This window comes from Muscardinus avellanarius (assembly GCF_963383645.1).
Source record: "Muscardinus avellanarius genome assembly, chromosome: 7".
Classification (NCBI taxonomy): Eukaryota; Metazoa; Chordata; class Mammalia; order Rodentia; family Gliridae; genus Muscardinus; species Muscardinus avellanarius.
The window spans coordinates 62,930,134-62,955,518 of NC_137793.1; the positions used below are offsets into that span (position 1 = coordinate 62,930,134).

Genomic DNA, 25,385 nt, shown 5'->3' on the forward strand with positions numbered 1-25,385 from the left:
ATGCACTTAATTTCTCCAAGTCCTGGGGAAAGTGTGAGTTTTTTGAGTAACATTCTTTTGCCATTTGCTGATGTAGACTTTTCATTTTATTTATTTACTCAGTTTTTATGTGTGCATGTGTGTGTTTGTGTGTGTGTGTATTTGTGTGGCACTGGAAAATGAACCCAGGAGCATTCTACCTCTGAGCTATATCCCTAGCCCAATTTTATTTATTTGAAAACAGGGTCTCACCAAGTTCCCAAAGGTGGTTTTGAACCTGCGTTCCTCCCGTCTTACCTCTCACATACTGAAATTACAAGTGTGCGCCACCATGCCCAGCTAATACTTTTCATTTAACCATTATTATATAGAGCAGTTTTAAAAAGTTAGCTAAAATCTCATTTTTTTTCATTCTCCTCAATACAAAGTATTAGTACAAAAACCATTTTTCTAACAGCTCTTGGCCTACCTCAATTCAAGAGGTTCACTAATGTCTTATATATTCATGTTGACAGGTTTTAAAAGCTTAAATAAACTTAATAATGCCATCTACTTGATGTAGACTCTCCTACTGCATTGCTGAAATTCAAATTTTAAACTATAACTTAAATAGACAACTATATTTTATTTACCCAAACATTATTATCACCTGTATATAAGCTACTCTAATGGCAACAAGCCAACTACACCAGTCTGAATCCTTTTCACTAACACCTTTCTAGACACGTGGGTGGTGCTGGGGATGGAACCCACGAGCATTCTACCTCCCATCAATACCCCAACCCTATCTTATTTTATTTAGAAATAGGGTCAGTTGGGCATGGTGGTACACTCTTGTAATCTCAGTACCTCGGAAGCTGAAACAAGATGATCACAGGTTCAAAGCTAGCCTTGGCAACTTAGTGAGATCTTGTTTCCAAATAAATAAAATCAGACTGAGGGTGTAGCTCAGAGGTAGAATGCTTCCAGGTACAACCCCCAGTAACAAACAAACAAAAAAAGAGGTAGGGAGAGAACAAGGTCTCACTAAGTTGCTGAGTCTGGCTTCAAGCCTGATTTAAGAGTAAGATACCACCCCTGTTGAGAAGGTTTAACTTATGCCAACCAAACCATTCATCTATTACCTCCTCAGTGACAAGGAAGGGTGGGCATGCAGACAGGTTACTTTATGGGAAATTTAATCAATTTATATATCCTATTCACTAAAAAGCTATTGATGACCAGACATGGTGATGCACTTGTAATCTCAGTATTTAGGAGGCTGACAAAGGTCTGAGACCAGCTTCAGCAATTCAGTGAGAACCTTGGCGACCTAGCAAGACCCCGTTTAAAAAAAAAAAGTGCTGGGAGTATAGCTTGTAGGGAGAATTCCTCTGAGTTCAATCCCTAGCATCAATAATAATAATAATGATGATGATGATGATGATGTAAAACTAAACCCAAATAATGGTTTCCTTCAAAACAATTTGGGGCCAGGTATGGTAGCCTCATGGTAATCCCAGATACTCAGGAGGCTAAGGGAGGAGGCTCATATGGCTCAAGACCAGGATGGCAACGTAGAGAGAAATCATGTTTGAAAACAGAGGATTGATTGGTAGTGTAACTCAGTGGTAGAATGCTTGCTTATTTTATATACAAGGCCACTTGGTTTAGTTTTTCTAAAAACTTAAAACAACAAAAAACAATATGAAGTAATGGATAGCTTTGGGGCATAAGCCAATAGTCATGACCCTTCTTAGATTAAAAACACTGATTCTTCTGGAGAAAAACCAAAATTAAGTCACTTATAATAACAGAATAAAAATATTCTAAAACCTATGTCAAGAGAATTATGAGATTTTAAAAGGTATATACTAGATGACACATAATTCTTAAATCTCAAAATAAACTTGGAAACACAAAATCTTTAAAAGACTAATTTTGAGAGAGCAGTTTCTGGAGGTGGGGGAGAGCCCCTGTGAGTATACACAATTTCTTTAGGACAATTAATGTTTTAAGTGAGATCAAATAGTGCTTTTTAAATAAATAAACTTTATTCTCAATATTCTGAATAAGATAAAAATGAGTAAAAGTACCTTTTTTCCCCCTTGAAACTGGTGAGGCAGAAGATAAAGAATTGTTTTTTGGCTCAGAAAGATCCTGCAACAGGATGGCCTTGCTCGATCTAGTCTTGGCGCTCCGGGGGGTTTTAGTAAAAGTGGAGGTGGCAAGCAATTTTTCTTCTTGGTCACTTGCTTCTCTGTGTGACATTTTACCTACGTGTTCTTCTGATTCTGAGCTTCCTTTGCGTTTCTGGCTTTGATTTTCAGTTTTCGTAGCTTTTTTCTTAGAGCTTGTCACCACTGCAAGTTCCTCATTTGGCACTAAAATAGATTTTTCTAAGGCGGGCCTCCCAACATCCATATTCTCATTTCTAGCTGGGGTATTCCTTGTAGATCGTCGGAGGCTGAGAACTTTTTGTTTCTTGGGACTTATCTCTTCCTTAACAGCCTCGGATGGAATGCTTTCCGATGGATTTATTTTCCTTGGTCTGCCACGTTTCCTAGGTGTGACAGGCACATCACTTTCTGCTTGTAGAGTCAATTGGGATGAATCAAGTTTAGACTCATCTTTCACATCTGAAGTATTAATTTCTTTCCCTTTGACCCTTCTACTATGCTTAATAGGTAACTGATGGTCACTGGATATCGTATTTTGTTTATATTCTTTATTTCCAGAGGCTTCTAAATTAGCATTTTTCAACTTTTTGATAGTCCTGCTAGGACTTGCCACTTTACTAACCTTTATATCATTAATCATTTCAGTACTTTCCTGATTTTCTACAGATGTTTTAAGTCTTTTAGGAGCCCTTTTTGTAACAGATAAAAGCTTAACTTCCTTTCTAAAAGAAGTTTCTTCAGTTGCTGGTTCCCACAGCTGTGATGATTGTAACCTTTTCAGTTCCCTCACTGGAGTAAACTTTAATTCTTGTGCCACAGAATCAACTCTTTCTAAGGTACCTTGACTAACTTTCTTTCTTCCTGTTCTAGTAATAACAGAATCTTGAGGTATTTCTTTGATATTAGAATGGGCACTTTCTGAAGTCTCAGAATTTTCTTTTGCTTTTCTAGTTTTCCTTATAGATGGTAGCCCCGGCGTCTTAGGGGTAGCAGCATCTGTGGACTCTTGTTGGGCAGATGTGATCGCCAAGTATTGGGCATGCTGCCTTCTTGTGCGTGTTCTGGAAGAAACCATGTCACCATCCTGGCTGATGTTTATAGTCTCTGTACTTGTTTCTTGAATAGTCTTAAATATAGGTTTGACTAACTTGGTGGAACGAGCTACCTTTTCGCTTACTAAAGGTATGTTTTCATGAATAGATTGTTCCATTGTATCTGAAGTAATTTCTTTACTTCTTGTGTCTTTAATAACATCTAATAAATTTTCTGCAATTGCTACTTTTATTGGTTCAGGCACATATGGTAAAGTTTCTATCTTTTGAGATTCTTGGTCATTAGTTATGAGAGATGAAAAATTTGCGTCATGTCCATGATTATCATGTTCTACACTGTATACAAGTTTTTCCTTGGTTGCTATATTAGCTGCTTTAGGTAACACATTAGATTCTGCAGAATCACCTGCCTCAAGTTCTCCTTCTTCACCTTCCAATATCAACGTAAAGTTGCTTTGAGCCACAAAAAGTTCGCCATCTACTTCAGCAATGTCACATTCAGCAGAGTCTTTATTATCAGGCAAATCACAAAACTGTTGCTCAATAGTATCAAAATTATATTGAAGTTTAAGAGTTCCTGAGGGATATAACTCATTAAATGAAAGATTCCTAGCCTCTTCTCCTGAATTTTCAACTTCAAGCTTTTCATGTCCAATCACCTAAAATGAATTAGAGACCAGTTTAAGACATTTTAACCAAAAGCAAAGGTTTTTAACGACCATCTCACTCCTGGTATGTGCATTTTTAAACATAAACTACATCTGATATAAGTCACATAAGGGTTTACTTTATAAAATAACCATTTAAGCAATAAGACCTGAATAAAAATTCAATCAAAATAACTAGATAGACTTTGAGATGACTGGAATTAAAGTAGTAAGTCCACATTTTGTAGCTAAAAAGACAATATTAACAAAACCCTCAAAATTATTATAACAGTTGTGAGAAAATAAAGGACTTATTCTATTTTCATCCAAGAAAAAAACTGGAGAAAAAGAAACATCCCCCAAATTGTACTTTAATGAAAATCCCCAAATTACCTAACTATCCACACTTTTCTAAACAGCACGATCCCCATAAGGTTGAAGAACAATTCACCTACATAAGCTCCCTTGGGCTAGACTCAATCCTCTTCCCTTTGCTGGGGTTGCATAAACCATGAAATTCCTAAGGCTTTCAAGTTCAGTACCTCTCCTGCAAGGGTTTGGTAGAAGAAGGAATGGTCCTTGCATTTTCCTTTTGGTAAGGGAAGGGGAGAAAAAGGAGGAGGTAGAAAGTAACAGAGAGATCTCCTGACCAAGAAGGTAGAACATTACCACCCACCTAAGACAATGACATTTTCCCATTCCCAAACACTCAGTGATTTGACAGATTGGAAATATCCTGTAAGTGAGGATTCCCATTTATACCAAGCCCACATTTTTATTGGCTTCCCAACTGAAGAAATAGGGATTCCAGCCACCTATTTCACTACTGTTTCATTACTTTAGCCATCTATTTCACTACTCTTCATGAGAGTACTTATTACAATAAATATGGATAATTTTAACTTTTTATGAATTAATGAATTTCCAAAATTACAGATTACTATAATTAGAAGAATTGGGTTTTCATGTTAATTTACCACAGAGAAATTACTTCTTGAAAACAAATTAATCAAATCTTAGAAAAACATGAGGACACATTAGGTTCTAAACAACCCCATTCTGGAGTATATACAGAAGATAAACAGCACAGGATAAACATTGTTCTCCCAAAATATGAATGGGAGAAAATCCTGTTTAGATGCATCTACTTATTTTCACACATATGTGCTTCACAGTATAAATGTTACACTTGTCTCTGGAATAGCCATTATATATTTTCTTATGGCTAAAAATCCACTTATTTGAAGCAGATAATAAGCAAAAGCTAAATCATTAAGTGGCTTCTTTAACAGTTTTTTGGTTTTCAAAAAACTATTCTGAAAGTTTTTAAAGGGTGTGTTCTTTTATATTCCACCAAATACTTATACTTATTCAATACAGATTTTTTTTTAGAGATTCTTACACAACAGTCAAATGTATGAATACATAAGCTTTGAGCTATCATATCTTGAAACCTAAAGAAACCAAAACTGAAAGACTGATAAAGAAATAAAAACTTAATTTTTTTACATGAATTTCTTGAGTATCAGGAGGACTGTCAGAAACTGGAGGCATTTCTTCTGGTTGGTCGACACTTCCTTTTAGTATAGCAACTTCTATTTCATGGTCTTCTTTTAAATTCAGTGTTATTTCCTGGTCAGGCCTATGTTCAGAGATAATAGGACTTTCTGAGGTAAGCCCTGAGCTTCCACTATCACCAAGGACATTGGCCACTGCTGGGGGGAAAAAATTAATCTTTTAAATTTTAAACTGAAAAACATGACCTAGACACATTAAGAAAGCAAACAGAAAGAAAAAAGCTACACTGCACTTGAGTTTATTCTAATAAATTGTCATACTTATAATATCTTTAAGGGAGGAAACCTGTGAGAATCTACATATTAACCCACTTTTTTCTAGTATACTACTCATTCAACTGAAACAATATATATATGCTTTCCACGAAGATAAAACAAAGAAGATAAATTCTACATTTTAAAATGGTAATGGTTTTCTTCAATTGGAATGAAACTGCTACCATTTCTATGAACTAAAATTTAATATGATGAAAATTGCTTTGAGGCAGCTCAAGTGTTCTGTATTAATTCGAAAAGTACATTCATCATGTGACTTCTAGATAACTAGCTGTTCTTGTTGCAACCATCACATAATTACACGAGATATGCAATCTGGGCTCTAATTTAGCTATAAAATGAGATGCATATTTTTCTTTAGGCAGAAAACATCCTAAATAGGTAAAAATGCACTCTATCACTTTAACAAATTTGAAGAGGACTGTATAAAAAATTTCTTTCACTAGCTAGAATCATACATCATACTTGGGTTTAACTTTTATAAATGGCTCAAAACACAAAATACCCAAGGGGATAAAAATCCTTTAAGAGCTGGGCACGGTGCACACACTTGTAATCCAAGTACTTGGGAGGCTGAGACAGGAGCATCGCAGGGTCTCACTAATTTGCTGAGGCTGAGATTCTCCTGTCTCGGCCTTCCATATCCTGAGATTACAGAAATACACCAACACGTCTGGTTAACCTATATTACATTTTAACCCAGGAACAAAACCAGGTCTGTTCAAACTTGCTCTGGGCCCTATTTATAATGTGACAAGTTAAAAGGCAAAATAGTTAAGGATGTGGGCTCTGGATTCAGGTAAATACTGTATCACAGCACAATGTGGTAAGGATTAAATGAGTTAATACATTTGGAAAGCTTCTAGGAGTAGATAGATATTCCAGATACTGGATTTCCCTAAACCCAACCATGAGCCCTTTGAGGAAAACATCTTCCTCATCTACATATAGACAAAGTCTGAGAATATCCCCCAGGGTGAATGTGTTGAAATTAAATAAATAAATTTATTTATTCATTTCTGTAAGGACTAGTAATTTACTTTGCTCTTCTTTCATGTTTAGAAATAATTACTCCCACAAAAATATTCTTCTAAGAACTCTACTATGAGACCACAAAATGCCTTAAAAGCAACCAACCCACTGTTTTGATAGATGGTTATTTCCTTAGAATGCTTTTATTCCCAGCAAGCTGACCAGAAAGAGATTAAGAAAATTTGGACTAAGATTTTTTTTTTGTTCTAAGAATAGAAAAAATTTTCCCAAAACACTAAAACAAAATAATACTAAGGTCAAAATAATACATACATTTATTGTCAACTCTAATTGTAGAGGTACAGGTTTCAAGAGCTACTAATCCTTCATCCAAAATGGGTTCCCGGGACTTTGGGGTGAGGATTTTCCTTTAGAAACAGAAATGTAAACTTTAGTGTATATCAATATACCATCTGTTCTAACCTGCTTTATCCCTAATGCTTCTCTCCTTGATGGAAATCAAAAGTTAAAAGAAAGTACCACTCATATTATGGATATATTCTATATACACAGAAGAATCTGATTCAAGATTTTAATGCTAATTGGAGAGAGTGTGATAAATGACTCAATGGGAGAGCAATGAAACCAATGTTAATACACATGATAAAAATAAGTTACACAAAATACTAATAGAGATCCTTTTCCATTTTACACTGGCCCTTCCCTAAAACTTAAAGCATGCTGATTTAAAAAAAAAAAATCAGCATGCTGATTTACACTATTTATTTATTCATTTATTTATTTATTTATTTATTTATGGTGGTAGTGGGGTTCCTGAAAACCCTTTTACTTCCAGGTTACACTCCCAGACCTATTTTTTTATACTTTTTTATTTGGAAACAGGGTTTCCTAAGCCAGCGTGGCAGGCTGGCTTCGAACCTGCTTGATCCTCCTGTCTCCGCCTCCCAAGCACGGGAATTACAAGCGTGCGGCACCACACCCAGCTGATTTACACTATTTATAAAAAATGGTATAAAGAAAATTCAAGAGAAAGAATTGTAAATATATATACATAGGTGTAAATATAAGACTTATCTCAACCACAATGTTTACAGTAAGGATAACTGAAAACCAACAATAAAGTTCCACAAAATATCAAATTAAGTTTTTATTTGAAAAGTAACTTCTTTGCCAATATGAATAATTAGATTCTCACTGAAACCAGTTTCTTACACAAATGGTTTGTTTTGCAATTACCCATCAAATCCCTATAATAACATTCATTTTCATTAAAATTAAGTAAACATTAAAGTAAACAATGTAATCTGGATAATCCTTCAAGAATGGTTTCTCCTACTAAGGATTGGCAAAGATTCCAGTTGTGGAGCTAGACTGCTGTTTCCAGAAGTGAAGTATTTGATGTATGAAGTGACTATCATGAGCCTGAATTTTGTGTGTGGTTTGGGAAATCACTCAATATTTAAAACAATGCTATTTATTACACGTGCTGACACGAGATCTGTGTCTAGAAACAGCTTTTATCAGAAGATGAATCAATTACTTCAGTCTGATCTGTATTCTAATGCAAGCTACAGTATATGCAGTTTAGAGCATAAATTGTTTGGGAACCAGCACCAATCTGCTAGAATGTATTTTGAACAGCAAGCACTGTCCTGCATTTTTAGTAGTATGCCTCTTCTGGGACAAACTGTCAATGAAAGTATTTAAGAGAACAATAATTAACTACAAAAAAGAAAAACTATTGAGTTTTATAACAAACAAATGATAGAGAACAAAACTTTCTCTACATTATCACCCCTATGCTCCCTCTGGTCATACAGGAATCCTGTGCCTGATTATCCTGAAATTAGAAATTATTAAAAAGAGGAAAGGATGGGAAGAAAATGCTAGATAGAAAACTTTCAGTTTTCTTCAACAAAAATCGTGTAGGTTCAAAGCAAGCCTCGCTGGCTTAAGAGACCCCATTTCCAAATAAAAAAATATAAAATAGGTCTAGGAGTATAGGCTGGAGGTTTTTCCTCCAGGAACCCCAGTATCACCAAAACAACAACAACAAAAAAAAGAATCAAAGAATATTAAACATATTCTGCCTCAATTCATCATGTTCATATATTCATATATTGCAGGAACACCTACTAGAAGATTTCACTGTAAATCCTGAAAACACAATTATATAACTGAACTTCCTAGAAAAAAGATATTATCAAATTTGAGATGTCAAGATCTATATGTGTTCTAATATGCACAGAATGTTTTACTATGGGTTTAGAATCTCGTTAAACTTCTCTAGAAAAAGTGCAAATATTATCTTCATCAGCTTACCCTTCATGGATTGATGGCACATAACAGGAAACTTCCACTCCTTGAACAGGGCTTATGTGATTTAATTCTGAAAGTGCCTCCTCTACAACTTTTAAAGTACCTACAAATCATAAAGATTAAGAATATTATTTATGCTAACCATTTAAATTTTAATATATTTCTAGGCCTGACTTTTTTGTTCTTTTACACTGATTTCCTTGTTATCAGGTAGCCAGAAGTTCCTTTCTCTCTGAGCCTGACTCAAAAGCTCCCATTAAGCTGACTTTTCACTTTTGCATAACGAGTACTATTTATACTAAGTGTTGTACATCTATTAAGCCACTTAATCCTAACCACCCAAAGAAAAAGATGAAAAAAACTGAAACATAAGTATGTTATGTTGTTCATCCCAGATCAGAATGCCTACCCACGTAAGTAGCTAGGCTGGGATTCAAATTCAGCTGATTTCATTTTAATAAACATCCTGCTACTTAATCCCTCCCCCCACAAAAAAATCCATAAAAAACATTTCTACTTTAGACTGTCTAATACTGTAGGAATAATCCATGTAGATATTGCTAAGGAACAACATTCTTTTTATTTTTTGGTTATACTTTGAATTGAGGCCAGGGGCATGCTCTACCACCAAGCTACAATCCTAGCTTTTATTTTATTTTCAAGACAGGGTATCACTAGATTGTTGGCCTTAAATATCTGATACTTCTACCTCAACCTCGTGAGTAGCTGGGGTTACAGCTATGCTCCACTATGCCTGGCTGCTGCTATGAACATTCTTATCTAATGGTGTAGCTAAAACAGTATATATATACTTTTTTTTTTTTTTTTGATGAGCAGAGTCCTAAAGTTCTTAGATCAATTAATAATGCTTATATTTACTAAGAAAAGATGTCACCATCCAAACTTCTTTGGATCTTAAGAAACTTTAGGTTGGCCTAGGCAGAAAATAATTTCTCCAAATAATCTATACACAACAGAGATTTAAGTACTGTGTTTCACAGATTTAATGTTACCTTTAAATAAACCCATTCAAACTGTGTATCAAACAAGAAATATATAAATAAACCTAGTTTTCTGATCCATCAATTCTAAGCTCAGTCTTCCTTCCTGGTGTTAATCTGGCTTTTCAAAGGCCTACAAGAGTAGAACTAAGCTACATAAGTGCTTGTGGATACAGTCCTTTAGACTCTACATGACGTGGGCATATATCACCTCTATTTGCTTGCTTGCTTGCTTGCTTGCTTGCTTGCTTGCTTGCTTGATTTATTTATTTATGCAGGTCTGGAGATGGAAGCCAGGGGCATTCGACCTCCAAGCTACACCCCCTGTCCTATTTTTTATTCTTTATTTTGGAACAGGGTCTCAATGAGTTGCAGAGGGCCTCACTAAGTAGCTGAGGCTGTCCACGAACTGCGATCCTCCGGTCTCAGCCTCCCGAATGCTGGGATTACAAGTGTGCGCCACCATGCCCGGCTTACCTCTACTCAGTTTAATAATCAATACCTAGCATGCACACACAGAAGATCATCACTGGATCAGACACTAGTGCCTCAGAAATTACTTTTCACATATTTATGACTACTAAAACAATAAAATGGTAGCTTTTGGACATTTATTTTGACTGCCCACTGATTATTTTGGAAGTAGAGATGAAGAATAGAATGAAATTCCTGATTTCTGGACAGAATTCTAGTAAAGTAAGACAAATTAAAAATTACAGAAACAATCTAGTCTGTAATGTTAGTATTATTTTATCTAAAGTTCTTGGAAGGCCTTCTAAGTCAGACTACAAAACCTTATATTTCAATCCTTAAACATTATTGTTCTTTTCCAAAATTTATGACGAATTTTTTCCTAAAGTAGCACATGTAAGTTCTCCCTTCAAATTTCTTATCTTATAAAGCAACGTAAGCCATGCTCATAAGATCTGTCTACTTTTCTAGGACCTAGTCACTATGAACATGCAATAATTATTTAACCATGATCCTTTTTTTTTTTGAAATTGTGGGAAATTCTATTATAAGTTTTATTAAGAGATATTAGCCGGGCATGGTGGCGCACACCTGTAATCCCAGCATTTGGGAGGCTGAGACAGGAGGATGGTGGTTTACGGCCAGTCTCAGCTACCTGGTGAGGCCTCTGCAAATCAGTGAGACCCTGTTTCAAAATAAAGAATAAAAAACAGGGTTGGGGATTGTAGCTTGGAGGTAGAATGACCCTGCGTCGCTCTATCCCCAGTACAGAAAGAAAGAAAGAAAGAAAGACAGACAGACAGACAGACAGAAAGAAAGAAAGAACGAACGAACAGTATCAGTGGCAATGAGTATGTGGAAAAAGAGTTCTTACCCATTTGTTTCCCCTCGTCTGAAGGAGTTACTTCTGACTGTAACACACCTTTATCACCATCCTTCTCTGTTTGTTCAGTTAAATTGGTAATTAGTTCAGCAGAAGAACCTGCTGGCTTGGAGGACATGAAAGCAGTATCTTCAAAGTCTTCTGGCAGCGGTGCATCCAGGTACTCTAAAGTAGTCTGATCTGATCTGGTTGAAACACTGCTTTCTTTGCTCACATCCAATTTCTCCAAACTTTGAGAGGGTGTACCCTGTGACCTTTCATCCATTTCTGCATGGTCCTTTTCAGAGCTATTCAGCGGGAAAGATGTGGTTTCACCTTTGCTCTTCAGCCATTCAGATTCTGCTGCAACGTCACATTTATGGAATGGTGTGGTAACAAATGCTTTTGTGTTATTATTATCTGCAGCCTGTTAAATAAGATCATTCAAAGAAAATCCATAAATATCAATCTAGTCCTAAACTATCTACTGCAATCATACTGACCCTTTCCATGTTATTTCTCCCAACTGTCCATTGTTAAAATTCACTAGTTCCAAATCCATTCTCTTCAGGTAAATAATTAAAAGCCAATGGCTGTTAATATGCTTTGTTCATCGGTAATAGATCAGTAATTTCAGAAAACTAAAACAATCGAGGCAGATGAAAAATAATAACCGAATGTGTTCCTACTTAACCTATAGTTGCTCTCTTAAGACACACCCAACCAAATAGAAAAACAAACTTAAGGAAAGTAATACAGTGTAAGATAAAAGGCAAACAAACAAAAAAAACCCCATGGACTAATAATAAGATTTGGATTCTAGACCATTTTTGCCACCAAGTATCTCATTGGCTACATAGTTAACCCTACTTGGTGCTTCCCGCTCCTATATTCTATACCTGTAAAAAATACTGGATTGAGCTTACTAAGCAATGCCCTAAAGTTTCTTTCTGTACTGTTTAATAACTCAGAACTATCTACAAGATTCTCTAAAAAATCTATAGCAGTATTATTTAAATTGATTTATCTAGAAGCTGAGCAAGGTGGTACGTGCTTGTAATCCCAATACATGGCAGACTGAGACAGGAGAATTACAGGTTTGAGGCCAGCCTCAGCAACTTAGAGAAACCCTGTTTCACAAAAATAAAAAAAGGTCTAAGGGTGTAGGCTGGAAGTAGAATGCCTCTGGGTTCAATGAACAGTACCAAAAAAACAGAACAAAACAAAACTTTACTTGTAGAAGCTAATATATTCTTTACTAAGTCTTCTTTTCCTATTATAATCAAACTTACTCCAGCAGTCCATTTTGTATTCATGCCTTCTTCCATGAATGAAATTTTAGTTTCTTTAAGACGTAAAGGTGGAGTGAGGGACCTCCCAGGTGATACAGAAGGAGATGCTAAAGGTGTTGTTCGAAGACCAGACCTTAGGATGGATTGAGGAGTAAACTCAGCAAATCCAGAAGTAACTGACATAGCCAAAGTTTTAGCTTTCTGTGACAGAGAAAAAGTAGAATTCAATCAGTATTTGTAAAGGACATTTAGATATGAACAGACCCAAATCATTTGATTTACAACAATGGTTATATTCTGAGATAAAGAATTTTATTTCAGAATGGATGGAAGAAAGTAAACACTACCAGGGCTTTCTATATATAAGGCTATAAAACAATTTTATATCCATCATCTTTTTTTTTTTGGTGGTACTGGGGGTGGAACCCAGGGGCTTTCTACCGCCAGGCTATACTCCCAGACCTATTTTATATTTTATTTGGAAATAGGGTCTCACTAAGTAGCTGAGGCTGGCTTCGAACCTGTATGATCCTCCTGTCAGCCTCCCAAGAGTGGGGATTACAATATGTGCCACCATGCCCGGCTATCCATCATCTTTTTAAACGCTCTGGTCAAGCCAGGAGTGGTGGCACATACTTGTAATCCCAGTACATGAGAGGCTGAGACAGGAAGATAAAGGTTCGAGGTCAGCCTCAGTTACTTAGTGAGGCCCTGTACAACTTAGTAAGACTCTGTTTAAAAAAAAAAAAAAAATAGGGCTAGGGGTGTAGCCCAGAGGTAGAATGCCCCATCCCCCAGTACTTCAAAAAGGAAAAAAAGGAAAAAAGGAAGGAAGGAAGGAAGGAAGGAAGGAAGGAAGGAAGGAAGGAAGGAAGAAAGAAAGAAAGAGAGAGAGAGAAAGAAAGCAGCAGCTCTGGTCATTTTCCAATTTAAATTCAACAAAAACCATACAAAGAAGGGCACTTTCATGCATGCCTGTACTTTCAGTATTTGGGAGGCTGAGACAGAAGGATTGCAGGTTCAAGGACAGCCTCTACAATTTAGCCAGATAATCAGCAATTAAGAGGACCCTGCATCAAAAATAAATCAAATAGGGCTAAGGATACAGCTTGGAGGTAAAATGTACTGGTTTCAATCCCTAGCAGCACTAAATAAATAAATTATAAATTCTCAGGTAAAATGTAAAATTGTGGGTAATGAACAAATCCTATGTTAATTATAGGAAGCTAATCTAAATTAAAAATTAGTATGACTCAGAAAAACTTCATCACAGCTGGGCATGGTGGCACATGCTTGTAATCCCAGCATTCGGGAGGCTGAGACCAGAGGATAGGGGTTCACAGGCAGCCTCAACTACTTAGTGAAGCCCTCCACAACTCAGTGAGACCCTGTTTCAAAATAAATAAAAAATAGGGCAAGGGGTGTAGCTCACAGGTCAAATGTCCCTGGGTTCCATCTCCAGACCGGCAAGAAAAAAAAAAAAAAAAAAAGAAAGAAAACTTCATCACAAGAATCCATTTATTAGTGCATTACTTACTAAAATGCTTTGAAGATTTAGAATTAACACAATTTAAAATTAGCACTTATAAAGTGGAAATAATTTTCATTTAACTTGTCCTAAAGACCTAAAGAGATAACTGAAGCCCAATTAGATTAATAAATCCTGTTAAACACATTATAAATATTAGGATTTTTGAGGGGCGCAGAGGATTCTATCTCTGAGCTTCAGGCTCAGTTTCATTTGGAAAGATTATCACTAACTTGCTGAATCTGGCTTCAAACTTATGATCCTCCTGTCTCAGCCTCCCAAGTACTGAGATTACAGGCATGTGCAACCATATCCCAGCAAGATTATTACTTTTTTCTCAAGAGATACAAAATTATTCCCTGAATTAATTTTATTTTGAACCCAGCTGTGAAGAACAAAATGTGATTTTTTTTTCAAATATACATATGAAAAAAGGTTTAAAATACTATACTGAATGTTAATTGTCAGGAACCTAAAAATCTTATCAAATTTATTTTAACAACTATTTTAGAAATAGCATTTAGGGGTCCTTTTTATTCAATGTAAAAAATAACAATTCTCAGGTTTCACTTTATAAATACTGGATCTCCCAAATAAAAACTCAGAAATAGCCAAAATACCAAAAATAAAAAGAAGCAGGCTTCTAGGATTTAATCCAGAATGTTGGACAAGTTAGAAGATAACATACGTAAAAATACTTTGAAAACAAAAAAGTAAACAGGGAAAGCTAAGTGTGGTGGCACACGCTTGTAATCCCAGTACTTGTGAGGAAGAGACAGGAGGATCACAGGTTCGTAGTCAACCTCAGCTACTTAGTGAGGCTCTCCACAATGTAGTGATGACTCTGTTTCAAAATAAAGAATAAAAAAATAGGGCTGGAGGTATAGCTCAGAGGTAGAATGCCCCTGGGTTCAATCCCCAGTACTGCCAAAAAAAAAGGTAAGGAGGACATGGTCACCCACGTGGGAGGCTGAGATAGGAGGATGAAAGATTTGTCACTAGTCTCAACAACTTAGCGAGACTCTGTTTAAAAAATTAAAAACAAGGCTCGAGAGTCTATAGAGTTCTCATAAATTCAATCCCCAGTAGAAAAATAAAAAATAGGGAGGGAGTAAGAGAGGGAGGGGCTAAAAGATCATTTTCATAAGTTTGGTTCTGTTTTTTTCATAGATAATAACACTCAGGGAGGGCGCAAAAAAGCCATTTAGAGTCAGATAAATTCATAGTAGGAAGTTTATGGTTTCATCAAAGGATTCAAAGTAAAAATGAATTAACCAAAAAACTAAAAAGTATTTGACATAAGGAAAATAGAAGACTTTAACATTAGCAATTAAGATTACATAAAAATTAAAACACTCAAAAACAAAGTTTTGCAATGAAAAAACTTTATGGGGTACTGGGTATTGAAGCCAAGTGCAATTATACCTCTGAATTGCACATTCATTCATTCATTTGCACTACCGGGGGATAGAACCCAAGGGCATTCTACCTTTTAGCTACACCCCCAGCACTATTTTTTATTCTTTATTTTGAAACAGAGTTGCAAAGGGCATCACTATGTAACTGAGGCTGTCTGCAAACCATGATCCCCCTGGTTCAGCCTCCCAAATGCAGGGATTACAAGCATGCGCCACCATGCCTAGCTGCACTTTTGGTTAGAAAGAGGGTCTCAATAAGTTGCTGAGGTCCTCACTAAGCTGCCGAGGATGGCTTCAATCTGTGATCCTCCTGTCTAAGCCTCCCAAATACTGAGATTACAGGCATGCACCACTATGCCTAGTGACAAAAGCCAATTCATAATGACCATTCAGAACCTTATATGTATTATACTCAAACCGATTTGATTAATGTTAAGCAGAAAAGGATAATTAACCCAGTTTAAGAAGATACAATAATAAAGCATGCATTTTGGGAAGATAACCATAAAAAAAATTAAAATGAAAATTTTAAAAATGCTTAAAGATGTTGACTAACCAGAGGTATCAGTTATAAACAGCATATTTTTTGTGCTACTTGAAAAACAGGAGCTTCTTAGCTTTACTATGAATGCTAAATGTGAAATACTAACCTTAACTACAAGAGGTGTTTCAAGTAAATGTAATTCCGAAGCCCTGGAGTTATTTGGATGTGAACTTAGTGGCAAAGAACTGGACAATAGGTACAAAGGAGATCTTGGGGAGCTCTGCAGAACATACCCCAAACTCTGAGAAGGCCTGGGAACTGGATGAACAACCAAATCCAGTAATCTGTAATCAAAATATACATACATATATATAAATATTACTAACTATTCACTGGCTTTACTAAAGAAATAATGTTCATCTCATTTTAATATTTAGATATGTATTTTTACTGATAAACACATAACCACATGTAAGCATATGTTCAAGTATATTAATGTAATCTAAACTATTAGTTAAGACAGAAATTTTTTACTTCAATAGCAAAGACGACTGAAAATCATAACAATTTAAAAACAAGGAATTCTAATTGTTCTCCCTCTCTCCCACCAATATTTACTGAGTCTTCACTATGAGCCATGCATTTATTTTGAAATAAAGATTAACTATTAATGACTGAAAATACTAAAGAAAATAGAACAAGCCACCCCTAGCAACCCATTTACTACAATTCATTTTCATATCTCCCTCCCTCCCTCCCTCTCTGTATTTTTTTTTTGGGGGTGGTACTGGGGTACCTGGAAGCCCTTCTACCTCCAGGCTACAATCCCAGACCTATTTTATACTTTGTTTTGGAAAGAGGGTCTCTTAAGCCAGCGTAGCTGGCTTCGAAGCTGCGCGATCCTCCTGTCTCTGCCTCCCAAGCGCAGGGATTACAAGTGTGTGCCACCATGCCTGGCTTCATCAATATTTTAAAACTGTTTTACCTACATGTGACATATTTTATACTAGTGGTTTACTTATTTATTTTTATGTGTATAGATCTGAATGCAATAAAGACTAGACAGATACCCCTCAAAAAAGTTAATTTTTAGCCAGGCATGTTGGCAGACAATTGTAATCTCAGTACTTGGGAAGCTGAGATAAGAGGTTCACAGGTTTGAGGTCAGCCTTAGCAACCTAAAATCCTATTTAAAAAAAAAAAATACAAAGGAGTGAAGTATAGATTGAAGATAGAATGTCCCTAAGGTTCAATTCCAGGTACCCCCCAAAAATAAAAATCTTAATTTTTTTAAATTAATGAGTTTAGTAGTATAATATAATTAATATTCTAGACTCAATATACATCAAATGATAAAAATCAATCTCTATTAAGCATACATAGTCAAAATAAGCTTAAAACTTAATTTATAAATAATTTAAAACTGAAAGTAAAATTTTCAGGTCACAATTTACAGTGTACAATTCGCACAGGTCACTATTTCCTAACAGTCTATTTTATGGTTGTATTGTCTAGTGATAGAAACAGCATCTTTTACTTCCTCCAAATGCCAGTCGCTCCATAAGAATAACCACAAAAGGAGCTGGGTGTGGCACCTGTATTCTCAGTACTTGGGAGGCTAAAAAAGGAGGATTGCAGGTTTGAGTAAAGCCACAGTAGGTAGTGAGACTCATACCAACCTAGAGATAGTCTGTTTCAAAATAAAAATTAAAAAATAAGGCTGGAGGTATAGCCTGGAGGTAGAATGACCCTGGGCTCAACCCCTAGTACCACACACACACACACACACACACCCAAAAAAAACCACAAAGGCACAGCAGGCTCTTTTGCCCAGTGGAGAAAAGCACCAGTTCTGTCCCTTCTCTTCATCCATCCTTTAGGTTCAGAAGAGATTGTCACTATTAGCATTGTAGATCAACAAAGTTCATAGTTGAATCTTTTCTACTTTTTGTTATTGAAGATTAAACCCTAGCTACAAAACCAGCCCTTTTCTTTTCGAAACAGAGTCTAAGTTGAAGCTGGTGTCAAATCTGCAATCCTCTGTCTCAGCCTCCCAAGTACTGGATCACAGGCATGCACCATCATGTCTAGCACATGGGTCTTTCCACTTGTTATTCTGAGCCACACCAAAACTATTAAATTGAGACATTTCTTTCAATCTTTTGTTTTCTACTCTGTTCCAATTTTTCTCAACCGAATTTGCATTTAAATCTATACTTCTCAATAGTTTGCTCATTTTTAACATAAAGATATCCCAATATCATGGTAAATGTTACATGCACTGTGTTAATATTTATATTTAAGTATCTACTTATGAATAATTTCTCCTCAAAAGCTGGTTTTGCCTGACAAATAACAATGATCCTATGATTTAAGATTAACATTTAAATTACACTTTAAATAAATAATGATTAAATCCAGAATGTTCTACCTATGAGCTACATTCCTATATCCATTTCACTTTTTTTTCCCTAGTACTGGGGATGGAAGCCAGGGGCATTCTACCTCCAAGCTATACCCTAGCCCTATTTTTTATTCTTTATTTTGAAACAGGGTCTCACTGAGTTGCAAAGAGCCTCACTAAGTACCTGAGGCTGTCTGCGAACCCTGATCCTCCTGTCTTAGCCTCCCAAATGCTGGGATTACAAGGATACACCACTAGGCCTGGATCTCCATTTCACTTTATATTTTGAAATGGTCTAAGTTACGGAGGGCCTCACTAAATTGTTGAGGTTTGCCTTGAACCTGCAATCTGGGCCACCACACTAGACTAAGAAAAAAATATTTTTGATTAACATATTTTCTAAAGAATTTGTTATATACTATACTTAGTCTCAGAATTTCCTTAACTCTTTAAACCATCATCCAAATAAAAAATGCATCTTATATTTGCACACATCAACAAAATTACAGAGAACAGCACATAACCCTTGCTAGAGCCCACTGCCACTATCTACCTACTTTATTTCTCCTAACCAGAACCAACAATATAGTTACTTACTACTCCAAAATGCAAACCAATATGAAAAATATAAAGAAATGGACTGATTTATATAGAAGATAAATATTCACATCTTCATCAGTTTTCTTCCATCTGCAGTAATATTGGTTGAAAAGTTTTCTTTTAGACCAGGGATGGTGGCACACACTTGTAGTCCTAGTACATGGGAGGCTGAGACAGGAGGATGACAGATTCAAGGACAGCCTCAGCAAGTAGTGAGACTCTCAACCTACTGAGACCATGTTTCCAAAAAAAATAAATAAATAAAATAAGGCTGGGGGTAACTCCAGGATAAAATGCCCCAGGTTCAATCCTGAGTGCCACACACACACAAAAAAAGTACAGGTTTCTCATGCCCAGCATGGTAGTAGTACATGCCTATGATCCCAGTACTCTGCCCCCTACCCTGCCTCCCAAAAAATACAAAATAAAAAATCTGTAAAAATTTTAAGAAAAGTAAAAGCTGCAGTTCTAATTACTACTAACGTGGTTACTTTAAAGATGATTTAAGGCACTCTTACCTAGAAATTTTCTGTGATGCTTGCGAAATGGGTGTTCCAACAAATGCCTCAGGCAGTTCTGGATGTGGGAAAGAATATACTATAGGAGATGCTTCCTCTATTTTAGGACTACAAAGAAAATAAAAATTTAACTTTTGATTATGTATCACAGATAGCATTTATAAAAATGCTTTAAGATGGGATTAAATAGAAGAGGAAAAGGCTCTCATTTTTTACTTTGTATAATTCTGCATTACCCAAAATAATAGTAAACATTTTATACTTTTAAGTCAAGCTTTTAAACTTAAAAATATAAGATAAAAAAACATACCTATTGTCAAGTGAGGCATTATTTTTGTGTTCATTGCTTGCCCACACTTCTCCAATTTTAGATAACACATTATTGATAAAAGTGGATCTTGACAACACTGTCCCTGTTACAGTTTTCTTTGGAAATGCTGATAACGGCTTGGGTCTAGAAACTGTAAAATGAAGAATGTAGGATTTAATTCCATGTCTAATTAATACAATTTAATAACATAATAAAATTGATTAGGCAACACAGAAAACAGAGCTGTGCAGAAATTTGTTTATTTTGTGGGACTAGGGGTTGAACCTAAGGGCACTCTACCTATGAGCTACACTCCCAGCCCTTTTTATTTTTATTTGGAAACAAGGTCTCACCAAGTTACCAAGGGCTGGATTCAAACCTGCAATCCCACTGTCTAAGCCTCCAAATTAGGATTAGAGGTATGCTCTATCCTGCCCAACTTATGCAGAAATATAACAATTTGGTATTTTAAGTTAATAGTAAAAATCATTTAACATGCTTTCTAAAGTTAGATAAGAATCTTCAACAGAAATAACCATTTCACTCTGTACTACAGTAGTAAATTGTAAAAACCCCCAAGAAAGGCCTACAATTCATGGGTTAGAGAATGACAAGCAACTAAAAAAGCATGGCTATGATAAATGTATATATTTATCAGCAAAGGTGACCTAAATTTAAGATAAGAATTTCAAAAAGTTGATTGTTCAATATCTTTTCTAGCCCAAGAGTATTTGACATTCTTCAATGCAATTTTACCTTTTCGAAAAACTGATGATGTTGACAGATGGTAAGGCTTAGCTCGCTCAGTGGCTAATTTTCGCTGGACTCTAGGAAGGATTTTCCCATACTGCTCTAATATAGAATTTCGAGCCACCGATCTTTCCCGCAAACGAGGATCACGATCATTCTATTAACATGTCGTAATTGGCAAAAATGCAATCTTTAGAATTATATATTTACAATTTAAAATAACATTAAAAAATCCATCCTAAATATTTCCAAACACATGACCTATTAATTGATACATCAATAAATTCCAAACCCTCAGGACCAAGATATACTCCTTCAGAACTAATAAAAACAATCGATATCATTTATTAAGCATCCACACGTCAGGTAACACGTTATTTCCACATATCTCTGTGCATCTTCGCAATAACCTCACAAAGAGACACTGTTTTACAGATGAGGAACCAAGGCTCAGAGTAAATACAAAACACAGAGCAAATTAATATTCAGTCTAACCCTTGAAGTCAATGCTCTTCAAAATATAAAATTACTGATATCCTTTAACTCTTCCTCTCATTTTCCCTGATTGAGGAGGTTAATCGTATGGGCAGACATGAGAACATAATTGGCATACTCATATAAAAGAATGAGATATGCCCAGTTTGCAGTGATGTTACAGAGATAAGAAAAGGATTCTCCAAGTTCAAAACAAAAAAAGCACAGTGGTCACTAAAAATTCCAAGTCTTTACATGAAAAGTAAATCCAAATTTTTAATTTTATTCTCTTGCCTCAAACAATAAAATAACTTTAATCATACCATAAGATTAATCTTCAGAGTCTGGTTCAACTTCAAGGCAGGGATATAATTGGCACGCTGCAAATGGTGAACTAAAAGGAATTCATGATTCTGAACACTGGCACTGGACTGCAAAAATGTCACCAAACATTCCTAGGAAGAACAAAACAGATTTGTAAACTTTCAATTCAGCTTGAATTGTGATAGGTTTGTACAGTTAAGTGATTACCTGCTCAGTGTCAGTAAATGGTAACTTCAGTAAATCCTCCATTAAGCCCATTTCCTGACAGACTTCATAGACATGCTTTAGTAATTCCTCTATATTCACTCGGTTAGAATGCTGTCGCAATAAACTCCAAGCCTCAATCATGCACCTAAAATCAATAAAGTTTAATTTTAGAAGTTACTTAAAAAGTTCAAAACTCATCTACCTATGGAATCTCAAAGATAATTTATACATCCAACTTATCCTAGTACTTGTGAGGCTTATGCAGCACAATTACAGGTCCAAGTCTAGCTACAACATAGGCAGATCTTGTTCCAAAAGAAAATAAATAAAATAGAGCTAGGGGTATAACTCAGAGGTAGAACAGCTCTGGGTTCAATAGCCAGTACCACATACATACAAAAGTGATTAAAATGTTAAAAAAAAAAAAATGAACAGAATTCAGTAGTGCATACCTCTAATTCCAATATTTGAGAGGCTGAAAAAAGAGGATCATAAATTCTTAAAATCAAGCCCAGCCTCCACGACTATGGGAGACCTTGTCTCAAATAGGGAGGGGAGGCTGGGAGTACAGCTCAGTGTTAAGAGTGGCCTAGATTCAATTCTTAATACCTAGCCAAGCATGGTGCCCCATGCTTGAAATTATACTACTTAGGAGGCTGAGGCAGGAGGATCACAGGTTTGAAGCCAGCCTCAGCAACCCAATGAGACCCAGTTTCCAAATAAAAATGAATAAATAAAATAGTCTGGGCATATAGCCTGGAGGTAGAGACCCCTGGGTACCATCCTACAATTACTATAAAATATAAAAAAATTAAAAAAATCCTAATACCACCAAAGAAACCGCCAAAATCAATCATGGGCTTGGGGTGTACCCCAGTGGCAGAGCACTGTGTAGCATGCACGAGAGCCATGATTCAATTCCTAGCACCTACTCCCCTCCCCAAAATGAAAAAAGGTGAAAATGTTCACTTATAGCAGAATAACAACATCTTCATTTAATGTTTAGATAAATATGACTCTTAATAATATAGCAAGATCCTGTTTCAAATTTATATATACATATGTAAATAAATATATATTTATGTAAGTAGATAGACAAGACAGGTAGGTAGGACTGGGGGTATTGTTGAGATAAAATGCCCCTGAGTTTTTTATTTGGGGGGGTGGTACTGGGGTTCCTGGAAGCCCTTCTACCTCTGGGCTATACTCCCAGACCTATTTTATATTTTTTATTTGGAAACAGGGTCTCCTAAGCCAGCACGTGTGGCTGGCTTCGAACCTGCACGACCCTCCTGTCTCCACCTCCCAAGTGCGGGGATTACAAGCATGCGCCACCATGTCTGGCAGATGCCCCTGAGTTTAATCCCCAGTGCCACAAAATATACTGGGGGGAATAAATCAGGAGTAAGAAAGTCTTGATACCTGTGGAACTTTATTTTGGAGGGGAGCTTGAAAACTTAATTATACTGATCTATTTCTCTATATGCTAGAAACATTTTCTTTTTATTCTTTATGGTACTGGGGGTGGAACCCAGGGGCTTTCTACCTCCAGGCTACACCCCCAGCCCTGTTTTATAATTTATTTGGAAACAGGGTCTCACTAAGTTGCTGAGAGCCTCACTAAGTAGCTAAGGCTGGCTTCGAACCTGTGCGATCCTCCTGTCTCAGCCTCCCAAGTGCTGGGATTATAAGTGTGCGCCACCAAGCCCAGCTATACTAGTATCTTTTCTAAACAACACAATAGCAAATTTCAAATGGATCCAGAATTTAAATGATAGGAGAGAATTTTTAATACTTTCAGTACAGTAAACTCCATTATAAGCAAAACACTATATAAAGGAAATCTCACAAGGTTAATTTCTGTAATTTTATAATAAATCAGTTACGAAAAATCCTAAGTGCAGAAAAAAAGCACAAAACAAATTGTTAGAAAATGATATTCTTATTGTAATGAGACTGAACATTAAGACATATTTATCTTATAAATATCTGAAAAAAATTAAAATAGAATAGCCCTCAGAGAGGGGTATTTGCACATATCCTTTCTCTACCTCTAGAACTTTATAATTTAGTACATGTGCAAAATGTGTGGTTGTTCACTATAGCATTATTTAGAATGGCAAATGATCGAAATAACCTACAAGTTCATTAAGGGAAACAAACAGTACATTCATACAATCAACAGCTACCTAACACTTAAAAACAAGGAAGTGAGCCCACATGGTGGTGCACAACTATTATCCCAGTACTTGGGAAGCTGAGACAGAAGTATTGCAGGTTTCCAGCCAATCTCAGCAAAATAGTGAGGCCCTCTGCAACTTAGTGAGACCCAGTTTCAAAATAAAATAATAAAACATGGCTGGGGATATAGCTCAAAGGTAGAATGCCCCTGAGTTCCATCTCTCTAGTACAACAAAAAAAATAAGCAAACAAGTAAGCTCAGCTGGGTATGATGGTACATACCTGTAATCAAAAGTACTTGGGAGGCTAAGACAGAAGGATCACAGAACCAAAGACAGCCTCAAAAACTTAGCAAGACCCTGTCTGTTTCCAAATAAAGAAAAAAAGAACCTGGGGTCTGTGGCTCAGAGGTAGAATGCCCCTGGATTCAATCCACAATACCAAAATAAATAAATTAAAAAGAAAAAAGGGAAGCTATATAGTTTAAGTGTATAGTGGTACATACTTGTAATCCCAGTATTGGGAAGCTGAGATATAAAGACTGCAGGTTCACAGCAATCCTCAGCAACTTAGTGAGACCCTATTTCAAAATAAAAGAATAAAATAGACTGGGGTGTAGCATGGAGGTAGAATGTCACTGGGTTCCATAAAATTACCACATATACACAAAAAAGAATAAAATAAAACAAATGTCAAACTAAATCAAATTTATAGCCAGGCATGGTGGTGTACACCTTTAATCCCAGTACTTAGGAGGCTGAGACAGGAGGATCACAGGTTTGAAGTCAGCCTCAGTAACTTAGTAAGACCTCCTTTCCAAATAAAAAAATAACCTAGAGGTAAAAGGTGCCTGGGTTCTACTCACAGGTACCACTAAAAAAAAAAAACATAAATTAATCTTTAAAAAGCATACCAACGCCAGGTGTGACAGCAAAGCCTATAATCTCAGTACTTGGGAAGCTGAGACAGGAGGATCAGTGAGATTCTCAACAACCTACCAAGACTGTTTCAAAATAAAAAACCAAGAGATGGAGTGTAGTTCAGAGATAGAATGCCCTTGTTCATCTTCACAGTACCCACATGGCATTTGTACCATGTTCATATGCTGGTTTAAAAGGAGTAGGGAGATGCACATTTAACATCTGTTAACATATGTCCAGAAGATCTCAGAAAGGATAAAAAAAGAAGGTAGTAACAATGACTATGTCCCAGGAGGAAACTTAGAAAGCTGGAAATTCACTGTGTCATCCTTTTATATTTCTGTTCAGGCTGGCACCAAACTTGAGGTCCTCTGGCTCTTGAGCAGGTAACATGAGGCGTTAGCTTGGCTTATAAACTGCTTTTGAGAGCCAGGCGTGGTGGCGCATCATTATAATCCCTGCACTTGGGAGGCTGAAATCCCTGCACTTGGGAGGCTGAGACAGGAGGATCACACAGGTTCAAAGCCAGCCTCAGCTACTTAGTGAGGCTCTCAGCAACTTAGTGAGACCCTGTTTCCAAATAAAGTATAAAATAGGTCTGGGAGTATAGCTCCCTGGGTTCCACCCCCAGTACCACCA

The 25,385-nt window shown here is 36.2% G+C and overlaps 1 protein-coding gene across 1 annotated transcript in view; it reads right to left on the minus strand.

Annotated features, from left to right (window-relative positions):
• Positions 1 to 25,385, minus strand: part of AHCTF1 (AT-hook containing transcription factor 1) — a gene marked incomplete at its 3' end in the record, with an annotated part of 72,126 nt that overhangs the window by 6,298 nt on the left and 40,443 nt on the right. The window contains exons 21-30 of the mRNA XM_080699515.1: positions 21,646 to 21,790; positions 21,438 to 21,569; positions 20,647 to 20,797; positions 19,891 to 20,041; positions 19,581 to 19,688; positions 16,225 to 16,402; positions 12,629 to 12,829; positions 11,349 to 11,763; positions 5,347 to 5,552; positions 2,055 to 3,849 (exon numbers count right to left, since the gene is read on the minus strand). Coding sequence (XP_080555641.1) covers positions 2,055 to 3,849; positions 5,347 to 5,552; positions 11,349 to 11,763; positions 12,629 to 12,829; positions 16,225 to 16,402; positions 19,581 to 19,688; positions 19,891 to 20,041; positions 20,647 to 20,797; positions 21,438 to 21,569; positions 21,646 to 21,790 — 3,482 coding nt within the window. The remainder of the gene's footprint in view (positions 1 to 2,054; positions 3,850 to 5,346; positions 5,553 to 11,348; positions 11,764 to 12,628; positions 12,830 to 16,224; positions 16,403 to 19,580; positions 19,689 to 19,890; positions 20,042 to 20,646; positions 20,798 to 21,437; positions 21,570 to 21,645; positions 21,791 to 25,385) is intronic.